Source organism: Miniopterus natalensis, chromosome 1 (genome assembly GCF_054644295.1).
Source record: "Miniopterus natalensis isolate mMinNat1 chromosome 1, mMinNat1.hap1, whole genome shotgun sequence".
NCBI classification, from domain to species: domain Eukaryota; kingdom Metazoa; phylum Chordata; class Mammalia; order Chiroptera; family Miniopteridae; genus Miniopterus; species Miniopterus natalensis.
The window spans coordinates 11,159,665-11,178,777 of NC_142081.1; the positions used below are offsets into that span (position 1 = coordinate 11,159,665).

Consider the following 19,113-nt stretch of genomic DNA (forward strand, 5'->3'; position numbering starts at 1 on the left):
TAAAATTTATGCATAAAAATTATAAAGGCAACATAGGTGAAAAGAATCACCTTTAAAAATCTTCCATATAGTTCTCCATTATAACAATAGTGGAAAATGGTCTAACATAATGTTACTTTGGCAGTAGAGGCTGTGTCACAGCTGACAACTCACCGTCCCCAGCCTGACGAATCTTCCAGACGAGCTGGTGATAGGGCGAGCCGTGTAGGCGGTTCTGGGGGCTCGAATGGCCTGTTCCATAGTGCCTGGCCTTCCACTTTGTGTGCTGGGTCGAATGAAACCTGTAATGGGTCTTCCAGCTTGAGTGACTGGCCTGTGACGATTGTAAATTGTTAAAATACAAAGACGATTAGTAAAGGAAGATTCTCACAGTCTGGACAGTATTCAGTGGCAGAGGGATGAAGCAGAAGTAAGTACATGCCTGACAGCTGGACTAGGCCCTCCTGTCTGATTCGTCCCAGGGAGTTTCAAGGATGTTCCAGGGCCTGTGAGATGAGACAGTGGACTCACTTTACATATTATTTATTAAATTGTAAAAACTGTCAGCTAACTACTTTTCAGAAATGTGCTGGCCTGGTGAAAAAGACATTAATTAACAGGAGATATATTTTAGGAAAATGTGTTTGAGACTAATATTTATTGGGTATCTATCACATGACTTATATTATCATAGTTAATCTTCACACTAAGTCTATCAGGTAGATGGTATTAACCCACTTAGCAAAGGCTTAGTGCAGTGATTTTCAACCGGTGTGCCTCAAGAACTTTTAAAATGTGCAGTACCTGACTACATATTTTGTAAACACAAGATTTCCTCCTCCTAATGGCAGTTCATTTATTAATTGAAAAACCAACACTTACGTGGAACTTGAGCAATAGCATTTTCATCCAGTATCATTTCCGCAATTCCTTCCTGATCTACATCAATTTCATCGACGTACACCATTTCAGTTAGTGCTCGTGCTTTTAAAATCCAAGCTGCCTAAAAAGCATGGATAAAATAAAGCATATATTAAACAGCATCGGAAGTACTGCAAATCCTATAGAAGCCCACCATTTTTTATTATTAGCTAATTTTTTATTAAACATGTTTACCACTTAATGTATTATACTAATTTAAAGGGCTATGTCAAGAAACTAATACAAGAAGGAAATGTCATTATTTATCATGAAACAACCAATATGTAAATTACCTAATAAATAAAAGTGTGATAATTACCCGGTGGTCTTCTAACATACCTTTTTATAAATAAAAGACCTTTAGAGAAAATTTTACTAGAATAATAAAGGGCCAAGTCCTTCACGATGACTTCCCGGATAGTTCAACTCTAACCCTACTTCCCTCTTGTCTAACAGGGCATCCTTTTTATACAGTGGTACCTCGGTTTTCAAATGTACTCCATTCTGGAACACTGTTCAAGTTCTGAAACGTTCGAAAACCGAGGGATCAACAGCTGACAGCTAGGCCTCGGGATCTTGCCCTCAGCGGAAGCCAGGTGGCATATTTGACTTCCCAGGCGTGTTCAAAAACCAAAGCATTTCCTTCTGGATGTGCAGCATTCATAAACTGAAATGCTCGTCCACGGAGATATTCGAAAACCAAGGTACCACTGTACTTCTATTATTATGTACTTACCATATTTGACAAACACTATAATTATTTGGGCGTAGGTTAGCCCTCCCTTCCAGAGAACACAAGCTTTTTTACCTGGTTCACTTTTTAATTTTCTGTAACACTTATGGTTTTTGTATACAATAGGTATTCCAAAAATGTTGAAATAACTAAGATCCATTTCTCCCAATTCCCAATAACTAATCAACACAATCTTGGTTGCTTTGTGATCTAGCAGTAGAAAACCTGCTAGAAAGTGGAGGGGGAAAGACAAATGTAATTAAGGAATCTGGAAAAATATCTTACCATGTTTTAGCTTGAGGAATTAGATGTAAAAGGGTACACAATTAAATATCTTGTTAAACAGTTAAAACTACTTTATCAGAAATGTTTACCTTTCTGCTTCACTACAGAATGGAAGCAGAGAACAACAAAGCTTGGTGTCCTGGGGACAATATGGGGAGAAGGCAAGTCTTGAAGCAGCAGATAGAACTGAGTATAGTCTAGAATACGCAGCAGCAAGGGAAACGTAGGGCGGGCTTAGAGCTCACAGTACTAGGGATCTGGCTGTGAAGCCTGCTGACGGAAGGCAAAGGGACTGAGAGTGGAATAGTGCTACCTCGGTTTTCCAACGTCTCCGTTGATGAACATTTCGGTTTATAAACCCACCTCAGAAGTCGAACATGCCACCCGGCTTCCTCTCAGGGCAAGATCCTGAGGCCTAGCTGTCGGCTGTTGATCCCTCAGTTATCTAACATTTCAGAACTCGAACGGTCTTCCAGAATGGATTACATTCGAAAACCGAGGTGCCGCTGTACATGAGAGCTACAAAGGTCCAAAATGTCCTCACATAAGGAACCCGAGTTGCATTCAGTCAGTCCACATCTGTTAAGTACCTCCTAAATAGAGCATTGGGCTAGGTTCTGAGAAGGAAACATGAGAATAAAACTTGGATCCTAATTTCCCTGAACACATCACCTACTGGAATAAATGGCAAGGCAAAGCAGTGCAAGTGTGTGGCATGGACAATAGTTTTATAGGAATTAGAAAGTAGAGATCGCCTTGTGGGCTAAAGTAGCTGGAATGCAAATATTTAAAAAAATTTTGTAAACAAAATATTTATGTTTTCATTTTAATGGGAATAAAGAAGACTATCTTCATGCTATATTTGGATCCTAAGGTGAAATAGCATTTGTTAGGAGATTGGTTTTTTTGACTTGTACTTTTCTGGATGAGGTTTACTGGATTCTTATCAGATAAGTTAGAAGAAAATGTTTCAAATGTTATGCATAAATTTAATTCAATTGAATGAGCATAATATGGAACCAAAAAACTAATTTGAAAAAAAAAATCAATTCCAATTGTAACTGCATCTAACTATGGGAACCAGGAAAGTGTAGAAACAACCTGAGATTTCACTCATAAAACATCAGGAAAGTTGCCAGATGTATACAGCTATTCTCAGGGGTCAGGGGAGTTATCACTGGATTAGACTAGTGGTTTAACTTCAAAGACAGAATAAGTAATTTTGATGTAAGTCCCCACATACTTGCTGCCCTGCAAGTATGGAATGGCTTTATTTTCGGGACATTCTTTGCTCAGCACCCTCTGGTGGACAGGAAGAAGGACTGCAGCATTTTCTGTTGGAACAGTAAAGCAGGAAGTGGGCTTCCTCTCCAGCCAGTGGTTCATTCCCATATTTAACTCAGGAGCGCCTACTGCTTGCCAGGTCCTGGAAACAGAGAAGGAGGCCACAGTCCTAGTTCTAGCACATGAGAATTTCAGTGTTATGGGAAAAGTGTAATAACAAAATGTTGGAGATTTTGGAGGAGAAAGGACCCAGCTGCCTTTGGGTAGAGGGAAGAGTATAGAAGCATTTGGCCCAATGGCCAAAACTGGAAAGCTTGTGCCAGGCAAAGTAAACAATGGAACAGAAGCAGGCCAGTTTGGTGGCTCCAAGAGAGTTGAGTGTAGTTGAAGAATCAAGATGAGCCAGGGCAGCAATCAGAGAAGGAGCTGGAGAAAAATGCAGGAGCCAATGGATGATGGACCCTGTATGCCACAGTCAGGTATATGAATTTTTATCCTGGTGATGAGGAGCTAATGAAACTTCACAACCATGATTTAGAGTTCTTGTTAAGTGGACTTTCTAAAAGTCAAGTTTTTAATATTATAGTATCATTTGTATAGTTGGGTATTAATTATCCATGCACATATTTTTAAATTATTCTTATGTCCAGACTTTATCTCATAGTCCAAACCATCACGCTTCTTGACATTTATCTTTCTACTAACCTCTCAAATATTAAGGAGGTGCACTTTTTTAATATATTAGGCTAAACAAAACATAAGAAAGTAAATCCACTATCCCCTCCCTGACCAAATAAATAAATACTTCAGAAGCCAAATAAGTACATTTTAAAATTTTTATTCCATAAGAATTCACTTTTTAAAAAATGTAAATAGAGCTATATTAGTTTCAATTTCTAAAACCCAATTTTTAAGAAGCAGAAGTAATGATGTGAATTTTTGGTATTTAAAGCTCTGTAAAAATCTACTTAAACCATTATTAAATTTTAAATTTCATCAGCATTTGAGAATATTAATCTTCCTGACTTTCCTTCTATCCCAACAAAAAATGACCTTGAAAATCACATATCACTGCTGGATTAAACATCAGATTGTATTCAAAGTACTGCTCTTGGCAATGTGAACAAGTCTTGAGATTTTAATAAAAAACAGCAGATGGGGCTTTGGCTTTAAAAAAAATTAAAAATTTTATTTTGGAAAAAAGCCATGTATGTTTTACAGCTCTAAAATCCTCTGCCTGTTTAATTTTTTTTTTTTTAATCAAAACTAATCAGTGATTAAAATAAAATGCATAGTAAAGCACAATCTGTGATCCCAAATGGCCCCTTGAATCTGAATAAAAGTATAAATTAGCTTTATCAGATATGTTTAACTTGTTGAAAAATGACAGGGTCATGCAATTTATGTAAATAATTTGAATACCTAGAGGTTGGAAGTACTGTGAAATCCACAAAAATAATAGATGCTTAGAAACTTCTTTTAAAGAAAAAAGCATAGATTCTCCCAATCTAAACGAGTGGTCACCACATGATTAAGCCCTTTTTTATCTTTGAAACATAATCCCATCTCGTTCACCTACAGAGTTAGACTACAGGTCATTATTCTGGAGGCAAATATCTACCCGCTAATTATCAGGAAAATATTGACTTGTTCTACTGTCTGAGGTTAATCCAATTTTAGTTATAAAAATAAACATTTGAAAAGGTAAAAATTATACTGACTGAGGGAAACATGTCTAAATTGTTCTGTTTCTCTTAATATAGAAATGCAAGGCCAGTAATTAAAAGCATGTAAGAAACAATTTTGCTAGGTTATTATTAAGAACAGTCCGTCTAACCCAATTTTGAAATCATAAGAATCAGTAATATTTGACACTGCCTAGTTTATGAAAATGAAAACTTAGGCACAAAATATTGAATTTATTTTTAAGTTGTAAAATGTGCAAAAGAAGAGGCAAAAGTATAAATAGTGAGCTCAAAAGAATCCAGTCAGCCTTGTTCCCTTTTCAGTCTTTCAGCTCACTAACCACTGGATAATTAAGTCTATGGTAACATAACAGGAAGGAAATACTAAGGACAAGTCTTTCATGAAGTCCCTGTGCTCTTTTGAAACTTTCAAATGCCATTTACAGTTTTAAAGCCATACCAACAATGCAAATTAGTGGTTTTAATTTTAATCAAAATCTTCCAAAATCACTGAAAACAAAATGCACACTACTTACCCTATTTATAGTTTAGGTCCTTCTTAAATGACTTGTACATATTATGCAAAAAACTTTTGTACCATCTATCAATTTGGAAATCATGGTTATAAACATTTCAAAGACAAATGGCATACTTTCAAAGAATAGAGTACTGCATTCTAACCTATTTACAGTGTTTGCTTAATACTCTCAAGCCTCTATAAGACTTTATATATTGCTTTCTTCTAAAGGGTTTGGTGATTATTCATATGAACCCCATATGAGGTTCAAATAGCTTATTTACCTAAAAAACACTTAAAATTCTCTCTCAATTGGCAGGGCAAACGCCTGGCAATATTTAAGCTCTGATTTACAGCTCTTTCCTCCCTTCTCCATATTCTCAGACTTACCGGAAACCCACTTGGGCTAAAAGCTTCACTGGTCAGGCGTTCCCCTAAGAGACCTCCTCTCTCTCTCATTCACTGTGTCTTACCCAGTTAACAGGTCTCTCTGACCACCTCCTACTTCTAACCACGTTGACTTGGTAGAGGTGGCTGTCTGGCCTGTGTCCCTCCCCTTCTTCTTTACTGTGACAAGCACCTCAGTCCACAACCGAGACCTTCTGAAGCAGAGTTGGGCTACTCTACTCAAGACATGCCCTGTCCATCACAGTCTTCTCAGGCTCCTGTGGCTCTGCCAACTCCTTGCTCCCTTTCTAAGCCCCTGGCTCCCCTTGCTTCCTTTATTTTTCTCATCCTTCTGGTCAATACTGGTTATTTCTATTTAAGCTTCAGGGCTTAATAAATAGACTACATGAGTTCTGCAAGGCGACTTGTCCACAGACACAAAAGCATTAGAAATATAATAGTTTAGATAAGAAGGTACAGGATGCCTGGTAGATTTGGCTAATTTTATAATACGACAGGTAGCTATGCAGCAAATTTTCTAATCTATAGCAACAACTAAGCAATAATAATTCAAGTATTCTCTAAACTAAAGGTTGCAGCTAAGCCTTTACCTGAGATACTGGCAATTCAGGAGCTGGTTCCTGGGGAGCATTAAGAAGGTAGTAAACATTTTTAAGAAATATAGTTTCTAAAATAAAAAGTCTTAATGACTAACCAAGTATTTGTAGATGAACTCAAACTCACTCAATAAAAATCAAAATATTAACTTTAATTTTTCTCCACAAGTGCTCTCAGGAGTTCTGTAAAACTAATATACTCTGAAGGGTACTAAATTCTCTATGATCAGAAAATTCTAATTACTCTAACCTCATTTAGAGCACAGAGAAGATATCTTAACTGTCTGTGTAATGAAGACACAAAATCCCCCCAAATTAAAAGTAATGTGACAACTGTACCAAGGAAACATTACTTTATATTCAAAATAAGTTCATGGTGGTTAAAACATCAGACTTTAATCACTTAGGGAGGAGAAGGAAAATCTACCTACTATAAACCCCATTTCACATAAATATAATGGGATTAGTGGCTGAAGATAAGAAATTGATTCTGACTGTAATGTGCTCTGAGAAATTTTTATAGACTGTGTAATATATATTAGTGCCAGGTGCTGATAATTCAGATTTTTTTCCTGTCCAAATTAAATAGAAATCCAATGGTTAAAAAAAAAAAAAATCATGACTTATAACAAAGTTATTTATAAAACATCTGCCCTTACATGTCTACATTCAGCGGCCTCTGTTGACTACCTGAGCGTGTTTTTATTGAGGAATCTACTAAGAAACAGAAATAGGAAAGGAAGAAGAAGAATAAAGGCCTTTGCTTGCCTTGCTTTCTACAGCTTTGCAATCCAAAAAGAATACCCTAAATACTTCTTTAAGAATCATTTGTGTGCAGGCAATGTGTAAACCATCTGGTCCCCGCGCAAGGATAAGCAATTCCTTTAGCTTGGCACGCGCAGAGCAAGTCTAGGAAGTGGGGCCCTGGAGGGTGGGCTTTGGAGAGTGTTTGTCAACCAGCTGAACCAAACACAAAGCAGCAGCTAAGGACGGGCACCTGGCGGCTCTCACGAGAAGGACCTAGAGCAGCACAGATCTCCCAGGGCCACACTCAGAGACACGCTGATGCAGGAGACGAGACGACAGAAGTAAACCCTCGGTTCTTTCCTCGGCTTCTTTGTATGTCGTCGGTTGACCCACGACCTCATCTGAGACTCGCGGCAGCCTCGGAGAGGCAGGTAAGTGTGCTCTCCACGTGCAGATGGAACAACTCGGGTCACGCAGTTCGCTCGCGGTTCCGCAGAGCAGGGCTCGCTCCTGCCCGGGCATCTCGGAGACAAAAACGAGCTGGAAATAATGAGGCGGGGCCGAAGGGCAAAGTGCAGGCGAGGCCAAGTTCCACAGAGAAAGGGGGAAAGTTTACTAGAGGTGACTGTAGACAATGCATGAAAAGGAGAACAGCTAAAGGAGACGCTTGTTACTCCGCGGGGGCGGGGAGATCCCCCAGGGGCGGAAATGAAAGCAGCGGGCCAGCCTCCAGCGCCGGGCTCCGCTCTCTGATGGAGTTCTGCGCGCGGGGTCTCACGCTCCCGTCCCTCGGAAACGCGTTTCCCATTTTCCATACAGGTAAGAGGCACGTGGGAAAAAGCTGAGATGAGGCGAGGCAGGTGAGGGTGTGTGAATGAAAGATGGAGACAAGACCTCGAGGGGCGGGAGCGCGGGAATCCACACCATTCTCCCGGCATCCCTGGCGCTCAGACAGGGAGCGTGGGAATCTACACCATTCTCCCGGCATCCCTGGCGCTCAGACAGGGAGCACATGAAATCCACACCATTCTCCCGGCATCCCTGGCGCTCAGACAGGGAGCACATGAAATCCACACCATTCTCCCGGCATCCCTGGCGCTCAGACAGGGAGCGCGGGAATCCACACCATTCTCCCGGCATCCCTGGCGCTCAGACAGGGAATGCGGGAATCCACACCATTCTCCCGGCATCCCTGGCGCTCAGACAGGGAGCACGGGAATCCACACCATTCTCCCGGCATCCCTGGCGCTCTGCTAGGTCCCAAAAACGTTCTATGGGGGGGAAAGCACGTAACCCAGTGAATTACAATAGAATATGTTAAATGCTACACTCAAGTTATGGACCAGTTACAGATGACTTAGATGGAGGGGGAGAAGCACACGTGAGAGAGAAGGAAGTCAGAGAAAAGGGAGAGAGATTATTCTGGAAATTACTGAATGCCAATGATCTATGAACTATATTCAACATTGTTTTAGCATCGATTTTACTGGACACTTTTCTCACAGATGCCTTCCAGATTATAAACAATCCTTTCAGAAAAACACAAATCCCAGGTGGAAATATCTCCAGCTATATAAAGACAACAGCAACTAACACTTTTGATCACTTACCCTGAATTAAGGAACTTGACCCTCCCAACCACCCTTGGAGGAAGGTACATTGTCACCCCCATTTTACAGATGAGAAAACTCTGAGGTCAAGGTGGACGGGCAATCTCTGAACCTGAACACTCTTGGTCAACCGCTTGTGCTCTGCTGAGAATGTGAGGTCACAGCGAGGCTGGAAAGCAGACTACTGCAGGGCGTGGGGAGACCGAGGCCAGGCAGGCTGGTCTGGAGGCCCACCAGGAGCAGCAGGTCCAGGACAGAAAGGACTCGGGATGTTGTCATTTAGAGGTGAGGCCAAACGTTTCAAAAATCACTGAGACTTACATCTTTGGGTCTCTCTCAATTATAGTTTAGTGATTTCGATTAATCCACGCCTACAGGGAAACACAAGTTAGGTTCACTTGGACTAGCAAGTTATTTCCATGGATATCCACACAGTTGAGCAGAAAGCACCAGGCCTAGCCCTAGGGCCAGAGACCTGGGCTTGACCTTCAGGGAGCCACTTAGCTGCATGACCTTGAGCAAGTCGTGCAACCTCCCTGCCTAGTCCTCCTCTCACACTGGTGTAATAGTGACCACTTTATAGCATAAAAGCTTGCACTTTTAAGAAAATTTAATAGTTTTTGGAATTCCTTCATATATAGTATTATTGTTAATGAAGTATAAGGGGGTAGCACCTTCGACAGGAGTTATCAATCATGAAAAATTTCTCTATAAAAACATTTACACAATGAACGGAAGAGCACCAAACCCTCTATTACTTCCCTTTTCAGAACTCGGAAGGAACCCCCAGTTAGGCACATCAAATTAAAACTTCCCTTTGGATCTCCTTCAAAGTGAGCAAGAGGACATAGAGAGCAGAGTGGCACCGCCTAGAGCCAGCAAACACTCATTAGCATCAACATCAGTTCACTGCAGATTGTATCCTCCTTTCCTCCCTATGGTAAGGCTTTCTCTCAGGTTGTTGCTATTACTTCAGGGAATTAAATCTCCAGATAATTCTGAATGTGAATTCCTAATTGCCACCAATACTCACTCTGGCTAATGAATCTGCTCTTCTGAATACTATTCAGAATTTAACAATAACAGGAAGGGGGAAAATGTAAGAGAACAAAGAAATGGATGGATTCCACGCGATTAGGGAGATTTAGTGACCAAATCACCAAGCGGGAATATAATCCATATAATTCAGCAGGAATATGAAAATCACAAAATGAACTGCTCCACAGGGTACAGAATCAGAAGATTAAGTGTGGAGAAGTCTCCATGGCCCCAAAGAGGAAATAAATTAGATAATCATACAGAAAGATGGTTTGGGGCTTGGATCACCAGATCGTTGTCTCAACCAACTACTAACAGATAACTAACTCATTGAGGAGCCCTGATTTCCTATCTTTCATCTAGGCCAGTGGCTTTTAGCCTTTTTTCCACCTTCAAACCATTTACAATATTAACCCTTCCTCTCTGGAACATCTCTCATTACAAGCGGAGACTGGGGGTGTGAATAACCCCATTCTGATGTACAGCTAATATTCCCAGTTCCAGATCGCTAATTTTAATAATTTGGAAATCTATAAGAAATCTACCCCATTGTCATTAAAAAAACCCAGTACCTAAAAAAACTTCCCTGTTTTACAAACTGTTTAATTGTAAAGGAGCTAAAATATCAGGACTGGGTTTCAAGCCATGAATCTGACATATGGAACACAAAGAACAATAATCAGATTAAGCAACTAATCAGGATGACCGACAGGAGCTGTAAGCAACCTTTTCCTCTAGGTCAGATGGGTGTGCGGAAGACCATTCTGCATTACTCCCTTTTATATATGTATATATAAAAAGAAGAGCAATTTCTCCTGGATCTGATACTGATTCTCCTAGGCCTACTCTGACATTTGTAGGAGCCAAACATATCAACTCCTGTTCATAAAAATAAAACAGTAATAAAGAATAGATTTTTTTAATGTTATTTTTTTAAAATCTATGGTATTAAAAATTAATCATGTATCAAATTATGATGTATTTCAAATCCACAACAAATAGGCCAATGGAATAGGCCAGGACCTAACAAGACCTATTGCCATAATGATCTTAACCATGTGTAATGGTTAACCAATGACAACAGCAATATTTCTCAGTATGAACCTGTGTCCTTTTTTTTCTTCGTTATCATTATCAAAATCACAGTTCCACCAAACATACCTTGTTACAAGTTTTAATCTTGCAAGAGGGCCAGTAAGGCCTAATTGGAGCTGTATAAGAAGCCAAATAAAAACATCCAATATCTTGCCTTGGTTAGCTGCTAATTGGGGAGATTTTAAACAAAGTACTTAATTTTTTTATCCTGTTCTTCCTAGGTAAAAGGAAAGGAGTCAAGATCTCCTCTATGACCCCTTCTTAACCATTCATAAAAACACCGCTGCTTTGCATATGCATTTCCCAAAGCGACAACATCTCTCAGGATAACAAGGGAGACATTTGTACCTGTCCCCCAGAAAAGGAACCAATGGTCAAATAAGTTTCAGAATACTGGCTTAATAAAAGATGGGCAGATTTCCTTCCGAATCAGGACTTCTCAGAGCCTTTAATTGAAGTATACTGATATGTCAAAATTCTTTACTACTTAGCAAAAATCTTGAAAAAGGCACAAAAGATGGGGAAATTGACTGGAAAAAGTTAAAAAACACACAGTTTTGAAAAATTCGGCTATAGAAATGCCAAAGCAGCAGCATAGTACAGACAAAGGGAATGGGCTTACCAGCTTTGTAACTTTGGACAAATTACATCACCTTGTGCCTCAGTGTGCCCAATTTGTAAAATTGGGGAAACAGAACCAACTTCCTAAAATAGCTGAGGATTAAATGAGATAACATATAAAACCCTCTGAACCAAGCCTGACACAGAGTAAGTACTCAATAAATGTTAGCTATTACTTTTGTTACCTACTTTGCAAGGTTATTCTAAACAGAAATACACACAATTTATAGAACTTATGCCTGGCAAGTAGTAAACACTCAATAAAAGGTCACTGAATTGAACACATATAAAGTCCTGACTGCAATGCCTAACACAAACTGAATCTGAATTCATAGGTGCAGTACTGAATGTCACTATGATTATATGTCACTAAGATTATAGGGTCTTAACCATCAATAAGAACACTGCAACTCTGTCTATAACATTTCCCAACATGACAACATCTCCCTAGGATAATAACAACAAAGATATCTGACCCTTGCTGGCTGCCAAAAAAAGGAATCAGTGGTCAAATAAGTTTCAGAACTATTAGATTAATAATAATTAGGCAAAATTAAGTTCCTTTCCTTCAGAACTTCTCAGAGCCTTTAGTATGAATCTCTGAGAAGGGAATACACATTTCCCAAATGCACTTGAGAAAACTTCCACTGAGCAGCTCTTGGGATTGGTGTTCTCTGGAACACAGAATGGAAACTACCCTAACTCAATGGAAAAATGGAAACAGCAGGTAAAGTTCTTGAAAACCACCGGGCCTAGAACAATGTCTGGTACATCACACGTCTGTAACTAATTTTTGTAGAACAAATGTAAATGGGTCAATATTTTGTCATGATTCCCCTATTTGATCATGGAAAATTTTTTGAACAGCATCTGTTGTACTACTGTCCCAAAACACACACTTGGAAAAAATGCTTGTCTACAGGAATACAGCCCTATTAACTGACACAAACAGAACCTAGGTTAGCATTCCACTAACACGGATTGTTCTTGGGGAGATGTACTACCTGTTTGAAGGCCAAAACCTTCACCTCAACAGGCTGTCATTCATCCATTTGCTGGGACCTAAGGCAGAGTCTAGGAACGGTGTTCACACTCATGCCTCTGCTTATGCATCTCCTCTCATTTTTTTTTTTTTTTTTTCTAACAGAGGAAAAGCTGGGAAACAAGAAGTATATTTTGCATTTACTAGAAGCACTGACAAACTGTCACAGGTCAGCTCCTATTTTCCCTTTTCCTCCTTTTTGCCTCTTCCAGGATCTACCTGTCAATCAAACCTTACCTCTCCGGTGCATAGTGTATGACCTTTTCACTCGCTTCATTTAATATTACATTTTATTTAAGAGAAGTTAAGTTATTACTGTAGTTTAGTTAAGATCTCTTTTAACCAATGCCACCATTTCTTCTTTTAGGGGGACATTTTCTCCCCATCTCTCTCTCCTAATAATAAATGCATCTTTCCCCCTCCTAGATCCCTCTAACTTGCCTTACTTGCCTCAAGTTGCACTCATGCCCCCAAATCAAAGGCTCCTCACTCTTGAATAACAGTTTAAGATGAAGTGGGAGGCTCACACATTTGATCCAAAAGAAAAGAAAAAAAAGGCAGCTATTTCAACAGGAGGTGGGAAGTTACAGATCTTTAAGTTTATATATAACTGTTTCAGAAATTAACAAGGCACATGCAGCGAGCTTAGGAGCCCATCCGTATGTAAGTAAAAGTCAGGGTTTTAAATGTTCCTTTCGGGGACACATGAAGTAAAGAGGCCGCCGAAGTTTGGGGAGGGGAAGGTCAAGGCACAGCAATCGTGGGTCCCTCCGGGTCGGCAGCGGCCAGGCACCCGCCAGCCACGGCTCCAGGGGCCTCGCTCCAGGCGCGGGTGCTGACCACACTGTCAACCTCGCCCTGGGCCTTCCTCCCCGGAGTCCCCGCCCGGGGCCTGGGCATCCCCCAGAGCCCTCCGCCTCGTCGCCAGGATCCTCAGGGCTGGTGGGGTCGGGCAGGTACCTGGTCATAAGGGGACTTCTCCAGCACCTGCGTGCACAGGTCGGCGCAGAGCTGGAACTTCCTACGTCTAAAATAGCTCCAGGCCAGGAGCAGCGGTTCCATCTCCGGGCCCATGGCTGCAGAGGGCCGCCCGCGAAGGACCAGGGCCCAGCCCAGGGAGGGCGGGGACCGAGGAGCCGGCGGCGTCCAGCTCTGCCCAGCAACGCGCGGCGCCCGGGGCCTAGTCAGGGAGGAGCCCGCATCGCGCCTGAGAACAGGAAAAAGAAAAAAAACCACCGCGAACAGAACTCCGCTGTGGGCTTGCCCATAAGCTAGGGCTTGCCAAAGCGTGGTGCAAGAAAATGTGTACTTTCAAAGGCTACATATGTCATTAATTTCGAGAAGGCACCCTGACTAAATTAAGAGGCAGTGATTTAGACACCTCTAACTGGGGTCCTCCACCACCCAAGAGGAGGCGAGGTTGCCTAGCAGCCGAACGCTCCCCTTACTCTGCTTGTCCCAGAAAAGTCCCCGGAGCTGACCCTCCAGCGGACTACTGTCCTCCTCTTCCTCCTCCACGTATTTTTACCGCTATCAATTACCCTTCGACTCTAGAAACACAAGCATGCGAACAGCTTTTCAATACCACCCTGCCCATTAGAACCCAAAGCCCTACCTAAATCCTAAAACTCTCCAGTCTGTTTTTCAAAATCCTCACCAAATCTCAAAGTCCGAATTGAAAGGGGCACTGGCGATTTCTTAGTCCAATCTATTCATTTTTACAGATGAGAAACTGAGAGAGGCTGAGAAAAGAGAAATTTTTAATACCTAAAGTCGCATGGAGTTAGGGATCTGGGCTGTCATCTGTGTTCCTACAGGCCGTTATTACTATTTGTTAATTTGATGCTGCATAGGGATTCTGGATTATAAATTATCCGTTTTTACCAAACAAGATAATGTGAGCAAAAAATTAAAAACGAGCTTTTGAAACACACTCTCCAAGCACTTGCTGTTTGTCAAATGTTTACTTGTGCAGAGTAATTTCTTCAGGCACAATTCTTACCTTCCTCTAGAGATTTACACACAGGACAAATATCTTCAATGGCAATGAAAACACAAGTGTGACTAGGCTAAATTTGGATAGGCTTCATTATGGAAGACCAGGGGATCTTTTTCCTTTGCCTCCTTCCTACCACTGTGGGAGAGGCAAGAGAGGGAAAATTATCTGAATACTGAATAACTTCCTCCCATAATGCAGACATATTTAATCCAGATATCTATATATTTCATAGATGTCAAAATTAAACCTATCTTTCTGATAAATAGGTTGTGAGTAGTTGTGTGTGTGTGTTTTTCCTCCTCTACTAGCAGTTTTCTTGAATTTTTTTGCGTCTTGGAGGCAATTGTCAGGATTATGATTATTACAATTGTGTTTATTAAAGTTAATCCATTGCTTTGCCCTGGGAGTGCTTCTAGAAATGTAACCGGTTCTAATGCAGCAGCTTATTGTTTTGGGGTGTCCGATTTTTAGAGCTGCACGTGCCGGCACTTGGCAGTTGGGCTCAATATTTCACAGGGTCTTTTTGTTTTCTGGTACAATGTAAGTATATTCAATGTGATTCCCAACTCTGACTCCATACTAGACATGGTTTTTAAAAAAACTTTTTATTTTTACATAGATTTAGATTTATGGAAAAGTTACAAAGTTAGTAGAGAATTCCTTTACACTCACCACCCAGTTTCCCCTGTTGTTAACATCTTACATAACTAAAGAACCACCATTGCTTACTATTAACTCCACAGTTTATTCAGATTTCAGAAACTTTCCCTAATATCATTTTGTCTCATAAGATCCCACTTTGGATACTGTATTATATTTAGTCATCATGTCTCCTTTGTCTCCTGTGTCTGTGACAGTTTCTCAGACTTTCATTGTTTAAGATGACCTTGAAAAATTTGAAGAGCGCTGGTTAAGAATTTTGTAGAATGTCTGGGGAGTTTCTAAAAATACAGATGCTTAAAGTCGATCCCTAGAGATTCTGACTTAAATGGTTTGAGGTAGGACTGAGGAATCAATATATTTTTGTTACCCAGGTCATTCTAATGGGCAACCAGGGTTGAATAACTACTGTGTTGAGTTCTAAATGGCCTTGTATATTGGGATTATTGCCAAATTCCTAGAGAGAAACAGATTTTTATAAGTAGGATACAAAAATCTTATACATATATGTGTGTATATATATATTTAAATATTGGAAAAATAGAGGCATTAAATATCTTAGGAGCAAATAATTCATCTTAGCTTCTTTCAGAAGGTTATTCTTTTTCAGAAAAGTTAAATGGATGATAAAAATTGTAGAACACTTAGCAAATTGCAGAATGTTAATTATGTCTAAATGTAGCATAAAATGTACCTTTAAAAGGTAATAAACATTTGTTATTTTTAAATCATGTACATATATTTGTTAGTTTTATGAATGTGTATTTTTTATCATTTCTAATCCAAAAAGCAGAAACCATTTTTTAATATTATGCTACTAATAGGAAGAAATAGTAGTTGTAAGAGGTGAAGGGGGTAGATAAGAATTACTAGGACCATTTTCCTGCTGGAGAAAATGAAGCATAGCAAAACAAGGCAATTCCTCTGAAAGGGTCAGTTTCACAATCAGAGCCAGATCTCAGTTCATGGATCCTTATCTTTTGCTCTCTAGCAACTGAATATCCCTTTAGGTTAACTTGGTTTGAGATCAAATACTGAAGATAATGTAACTTTAAATGCCAAAGTTAAATTATCTTAAATGTTACATTGGAATTATTCAGGCCATTTAAACTTAACCCAAAAGAAAAGGAAAAGTATAAAATAAGATATTCTCTTGGTCAACAAGTATTCGGGCAGGCCCTATGCTTGGTGATAAGAATGCAGAGATGAACAGGTGTCCTGTTCCAAGGATATTTATATACAAGGTGGGGCAAAAGTAGGTTTACAGTTGTTCATATGGAAAATAATAATTTATAAACAATAATACAAGAATAAACTCTGTTTCATCTACTCACAACTGTAAACCTACTTTGGCCCTTCCTTGTATAAAGAGTAGTTATGGAAAGAACACTGAACTTCAGTTCAGACTTACTGTGTTTTCTCAGGCAAATTAGGAATCAATATTGGGTGGTGATTAAGAAGTGGCCTCTGAAGTGAGATTTCATATATTTGAGCCCCTTGTCATGGGAAAGTGACCGGGCATAGGTGAGTCTGCCTGGCATGTTTTGGAAGGTGTGGATTCTTGATTTCATGTAGGAAAGAATTCAAGACAAGAGTCCAGGTGATTTTGAAGGTACATTTATTAAAACTTGGGACAGTGAGACAAAGGGTGGGCTTAGACTAGAAGAAACAAGATCACAGCAACAGGAGTGAGCCTAAGCTGGGCTCCTGAACTCAGGAAAGGAAGTTAGTAACAGAAGTGAGCCACACTGGGCTGCATGGACTTACCGAGAAGTAAAAGTCACAGTGACGGAAGCATAGAAACGCACTGGGGTGGGAACCAACAATGTATGCAACCAGGGATCTCCTCAATTTTCTGTCAGACAACATTTATTTCATGCTAGAGATGGAGTATTTTGAGGAAATACCAAAGAAATTAGAGGTTGTTTATATTTTCCAGTTTTTTGTGGAGGTGTTTGATAAAATATCTATTGATACTGATATTTATGCAAAAATGCTTTTAAATACATACTATGAAATACAAGGGATACAGAGGAAATAATGCATGTAAACAAATAAGTTCAATAGAACCTATCAGGGTAAATAGGTACAGTGAAGGCACAGTACGGGGAGATTGTATCTTTGCATGGGGTGGTTGGTTAAGAACTCTGCAGTCAGCAGCTCAGGAAAAGCTGCACAACAGCATGAAGTCATGTGACCAGGAAAGTGTGTGATGAAGGAAAGAAGAGGCAAAGGTGGGCTGAGGACAGATCACCTAGAGTGGAGAACATCATGCAGTGGAGTTTGCATATTCAATGAAAAGCCACCAGAGAAGTTTTACCAGGATAAAAACAACTTGAATAACTATGAGTGAAGGCAGGGAGATCACTTTAGATACTACTGCAAGAGTCAAGGTGCAAAATTCTAGGAGTAATGCAGATGGACAGAAGTGGCCCAAATTTATTAAAGAAACAGAATCACCCTGGCCGGATGGCTTATTTGGTTGGAGTATTGTCCTGTACACCAAAAGGTTGTGCGTTCAATTCCCAGTCAGAGCACATACCTAGGTTTCTGGTTCTGTCCCCAGTCAGGGCACATACAAGAGGCAACAGACCAATGTTTCTCTCTCATCTCTCTCTCTGTCTTCTCTTTCTCTCTCCCTCCCTCTCTCTAAAATCAATAAAAACATATCCTCAGGCAAGGATTTAAAAAAAAAGAAATAGAATCAATAGGACTTGGACACTGGATATATGGAGGGCAGTTAGTGTATGAATAAGGGGGCCATTCACCAAGATCAGAATGAAGGCGAAGGAATGGGTAGAGGAAAAAAAGATTAAGCTCAATTGGAGTATAATGATTTTAAGTTTTTGTTTTGGGGACAGCGAGATGAAGATGTTCTGTTGGTAGCCGGACATAGATACATGTCAGGGAGCATAAAAAGAGGTCAGGGGTGGAGATAAAATTTGAGACTCATATAATTATACATCTTTTCCATGGAGAGAACGAGATTACCCCATGGAGAGCTTGCTTAGAAAATTTGTCAATTCAGTGAACAGAATAAGAGGTTTCGCTGTTGGGGAGAAAAAGCCAACATTATTATTATTTGCCAATTGCTGATAATTGTTTTTCTAGGAACTTTTGTCATGTAGGAAAGCTCTCATGTTGTTGTTGTTTTAATATTTATTTTGTATTCTGTAATTTATTGGACACTGGTTCAGTGGTTTGGAATGCTACCTTCATTGTATGCTAAATTCTAGCGTAGATGGTATACTGTTTCTGGGTTATGTGTTCAGGGCCACAGATGTGAAGGTCAGTATTTATGAAGGTATAACAGTTTTAATTGCTGTAACTTTATTTACAAACATTTACATTTTTTCAGGTCTTCAAACTCATGTGAGCCCTTATTCACAGAAAAACTATTTTATGCTATGAAGTTAGTCACAATCCAATATTGCTGGCTTCAAATACTTAAACAATAATTTTTCCTAACCTGGTGGGAAATATTCTCTTAACATTCTGCAACTATTATAGTAAACTCCAAAGCAAAAAGCACTGTAAAACGAGTGACATCCCTGCAAATAAATAAAATGCTTCTCAATTTCTGTAGATGCATTACACTCACCTCAAATTACTGACCATCTGCCAAGACCCATTTTCCTCCTGTGGCTCTCCAATGAAGTCATCACCTGTTATCTTGGCAAAGGTCTTAAGAAAGCAGAAATACAATTATTAAACATTCCCTTTTACTCTAACTTTGCTTGTTTCAGTCTGAATTTCACAGGCAATTACACACCCACTAAGGTGAGCCATCTAGAGTGTTCCTGGAAATATTTATCAAGTCCCTCTGATTCATATTACATATGACGGCCTAAACAGTTTGAAATCAAGCACATAAAGAGAGGCTGATTACATTC

At 39.9% G+C, this 19,113-nt stretch overlaps 1 protein-coding gene across 3 annotated transcripts in view; it reads right to left on the minus strand.

Moving 5' to 3' along the window:
- TTC8 (tetratricopeptide repeat domain 8) overlaps positions 1-13,709 on the minus strand; it is a 37,023-nt gene extending 23,314 nt beyond the window's left edge. Inside the window, exons 1-4 of one of the 3 annotated variants that reach the window (XM_016210102.2) lie at positions 13,522-13,709; positions 862-982; positions 422-485; positions 154-313 (exon numbers count right to left, since the gene is read on the minus strand). In XM_016210102.2, coding sequence (XP_016065588.2) covers positions 154-313; positions 422-485; positions 862-982; positions 13,522-13,635 — 459 coding nt within the window. In that variant the 5' untranslated portion in view covers positions 13,636-13,709. Of the gene's footprint in view, positions 1-153; positions 314-421; positions 486-861; positions 983-2,281; positions 2,343-3,161; positions 5,780-13,521 lie in introns of those variants that run through there. The other 2 variants (XM_087818652.1, XM_016210103.2) reach the window with 2 other exon arrangements.
- Between the last annotated feature and the right edge of the window lie 5,404 nt (positions 13,710-19,113).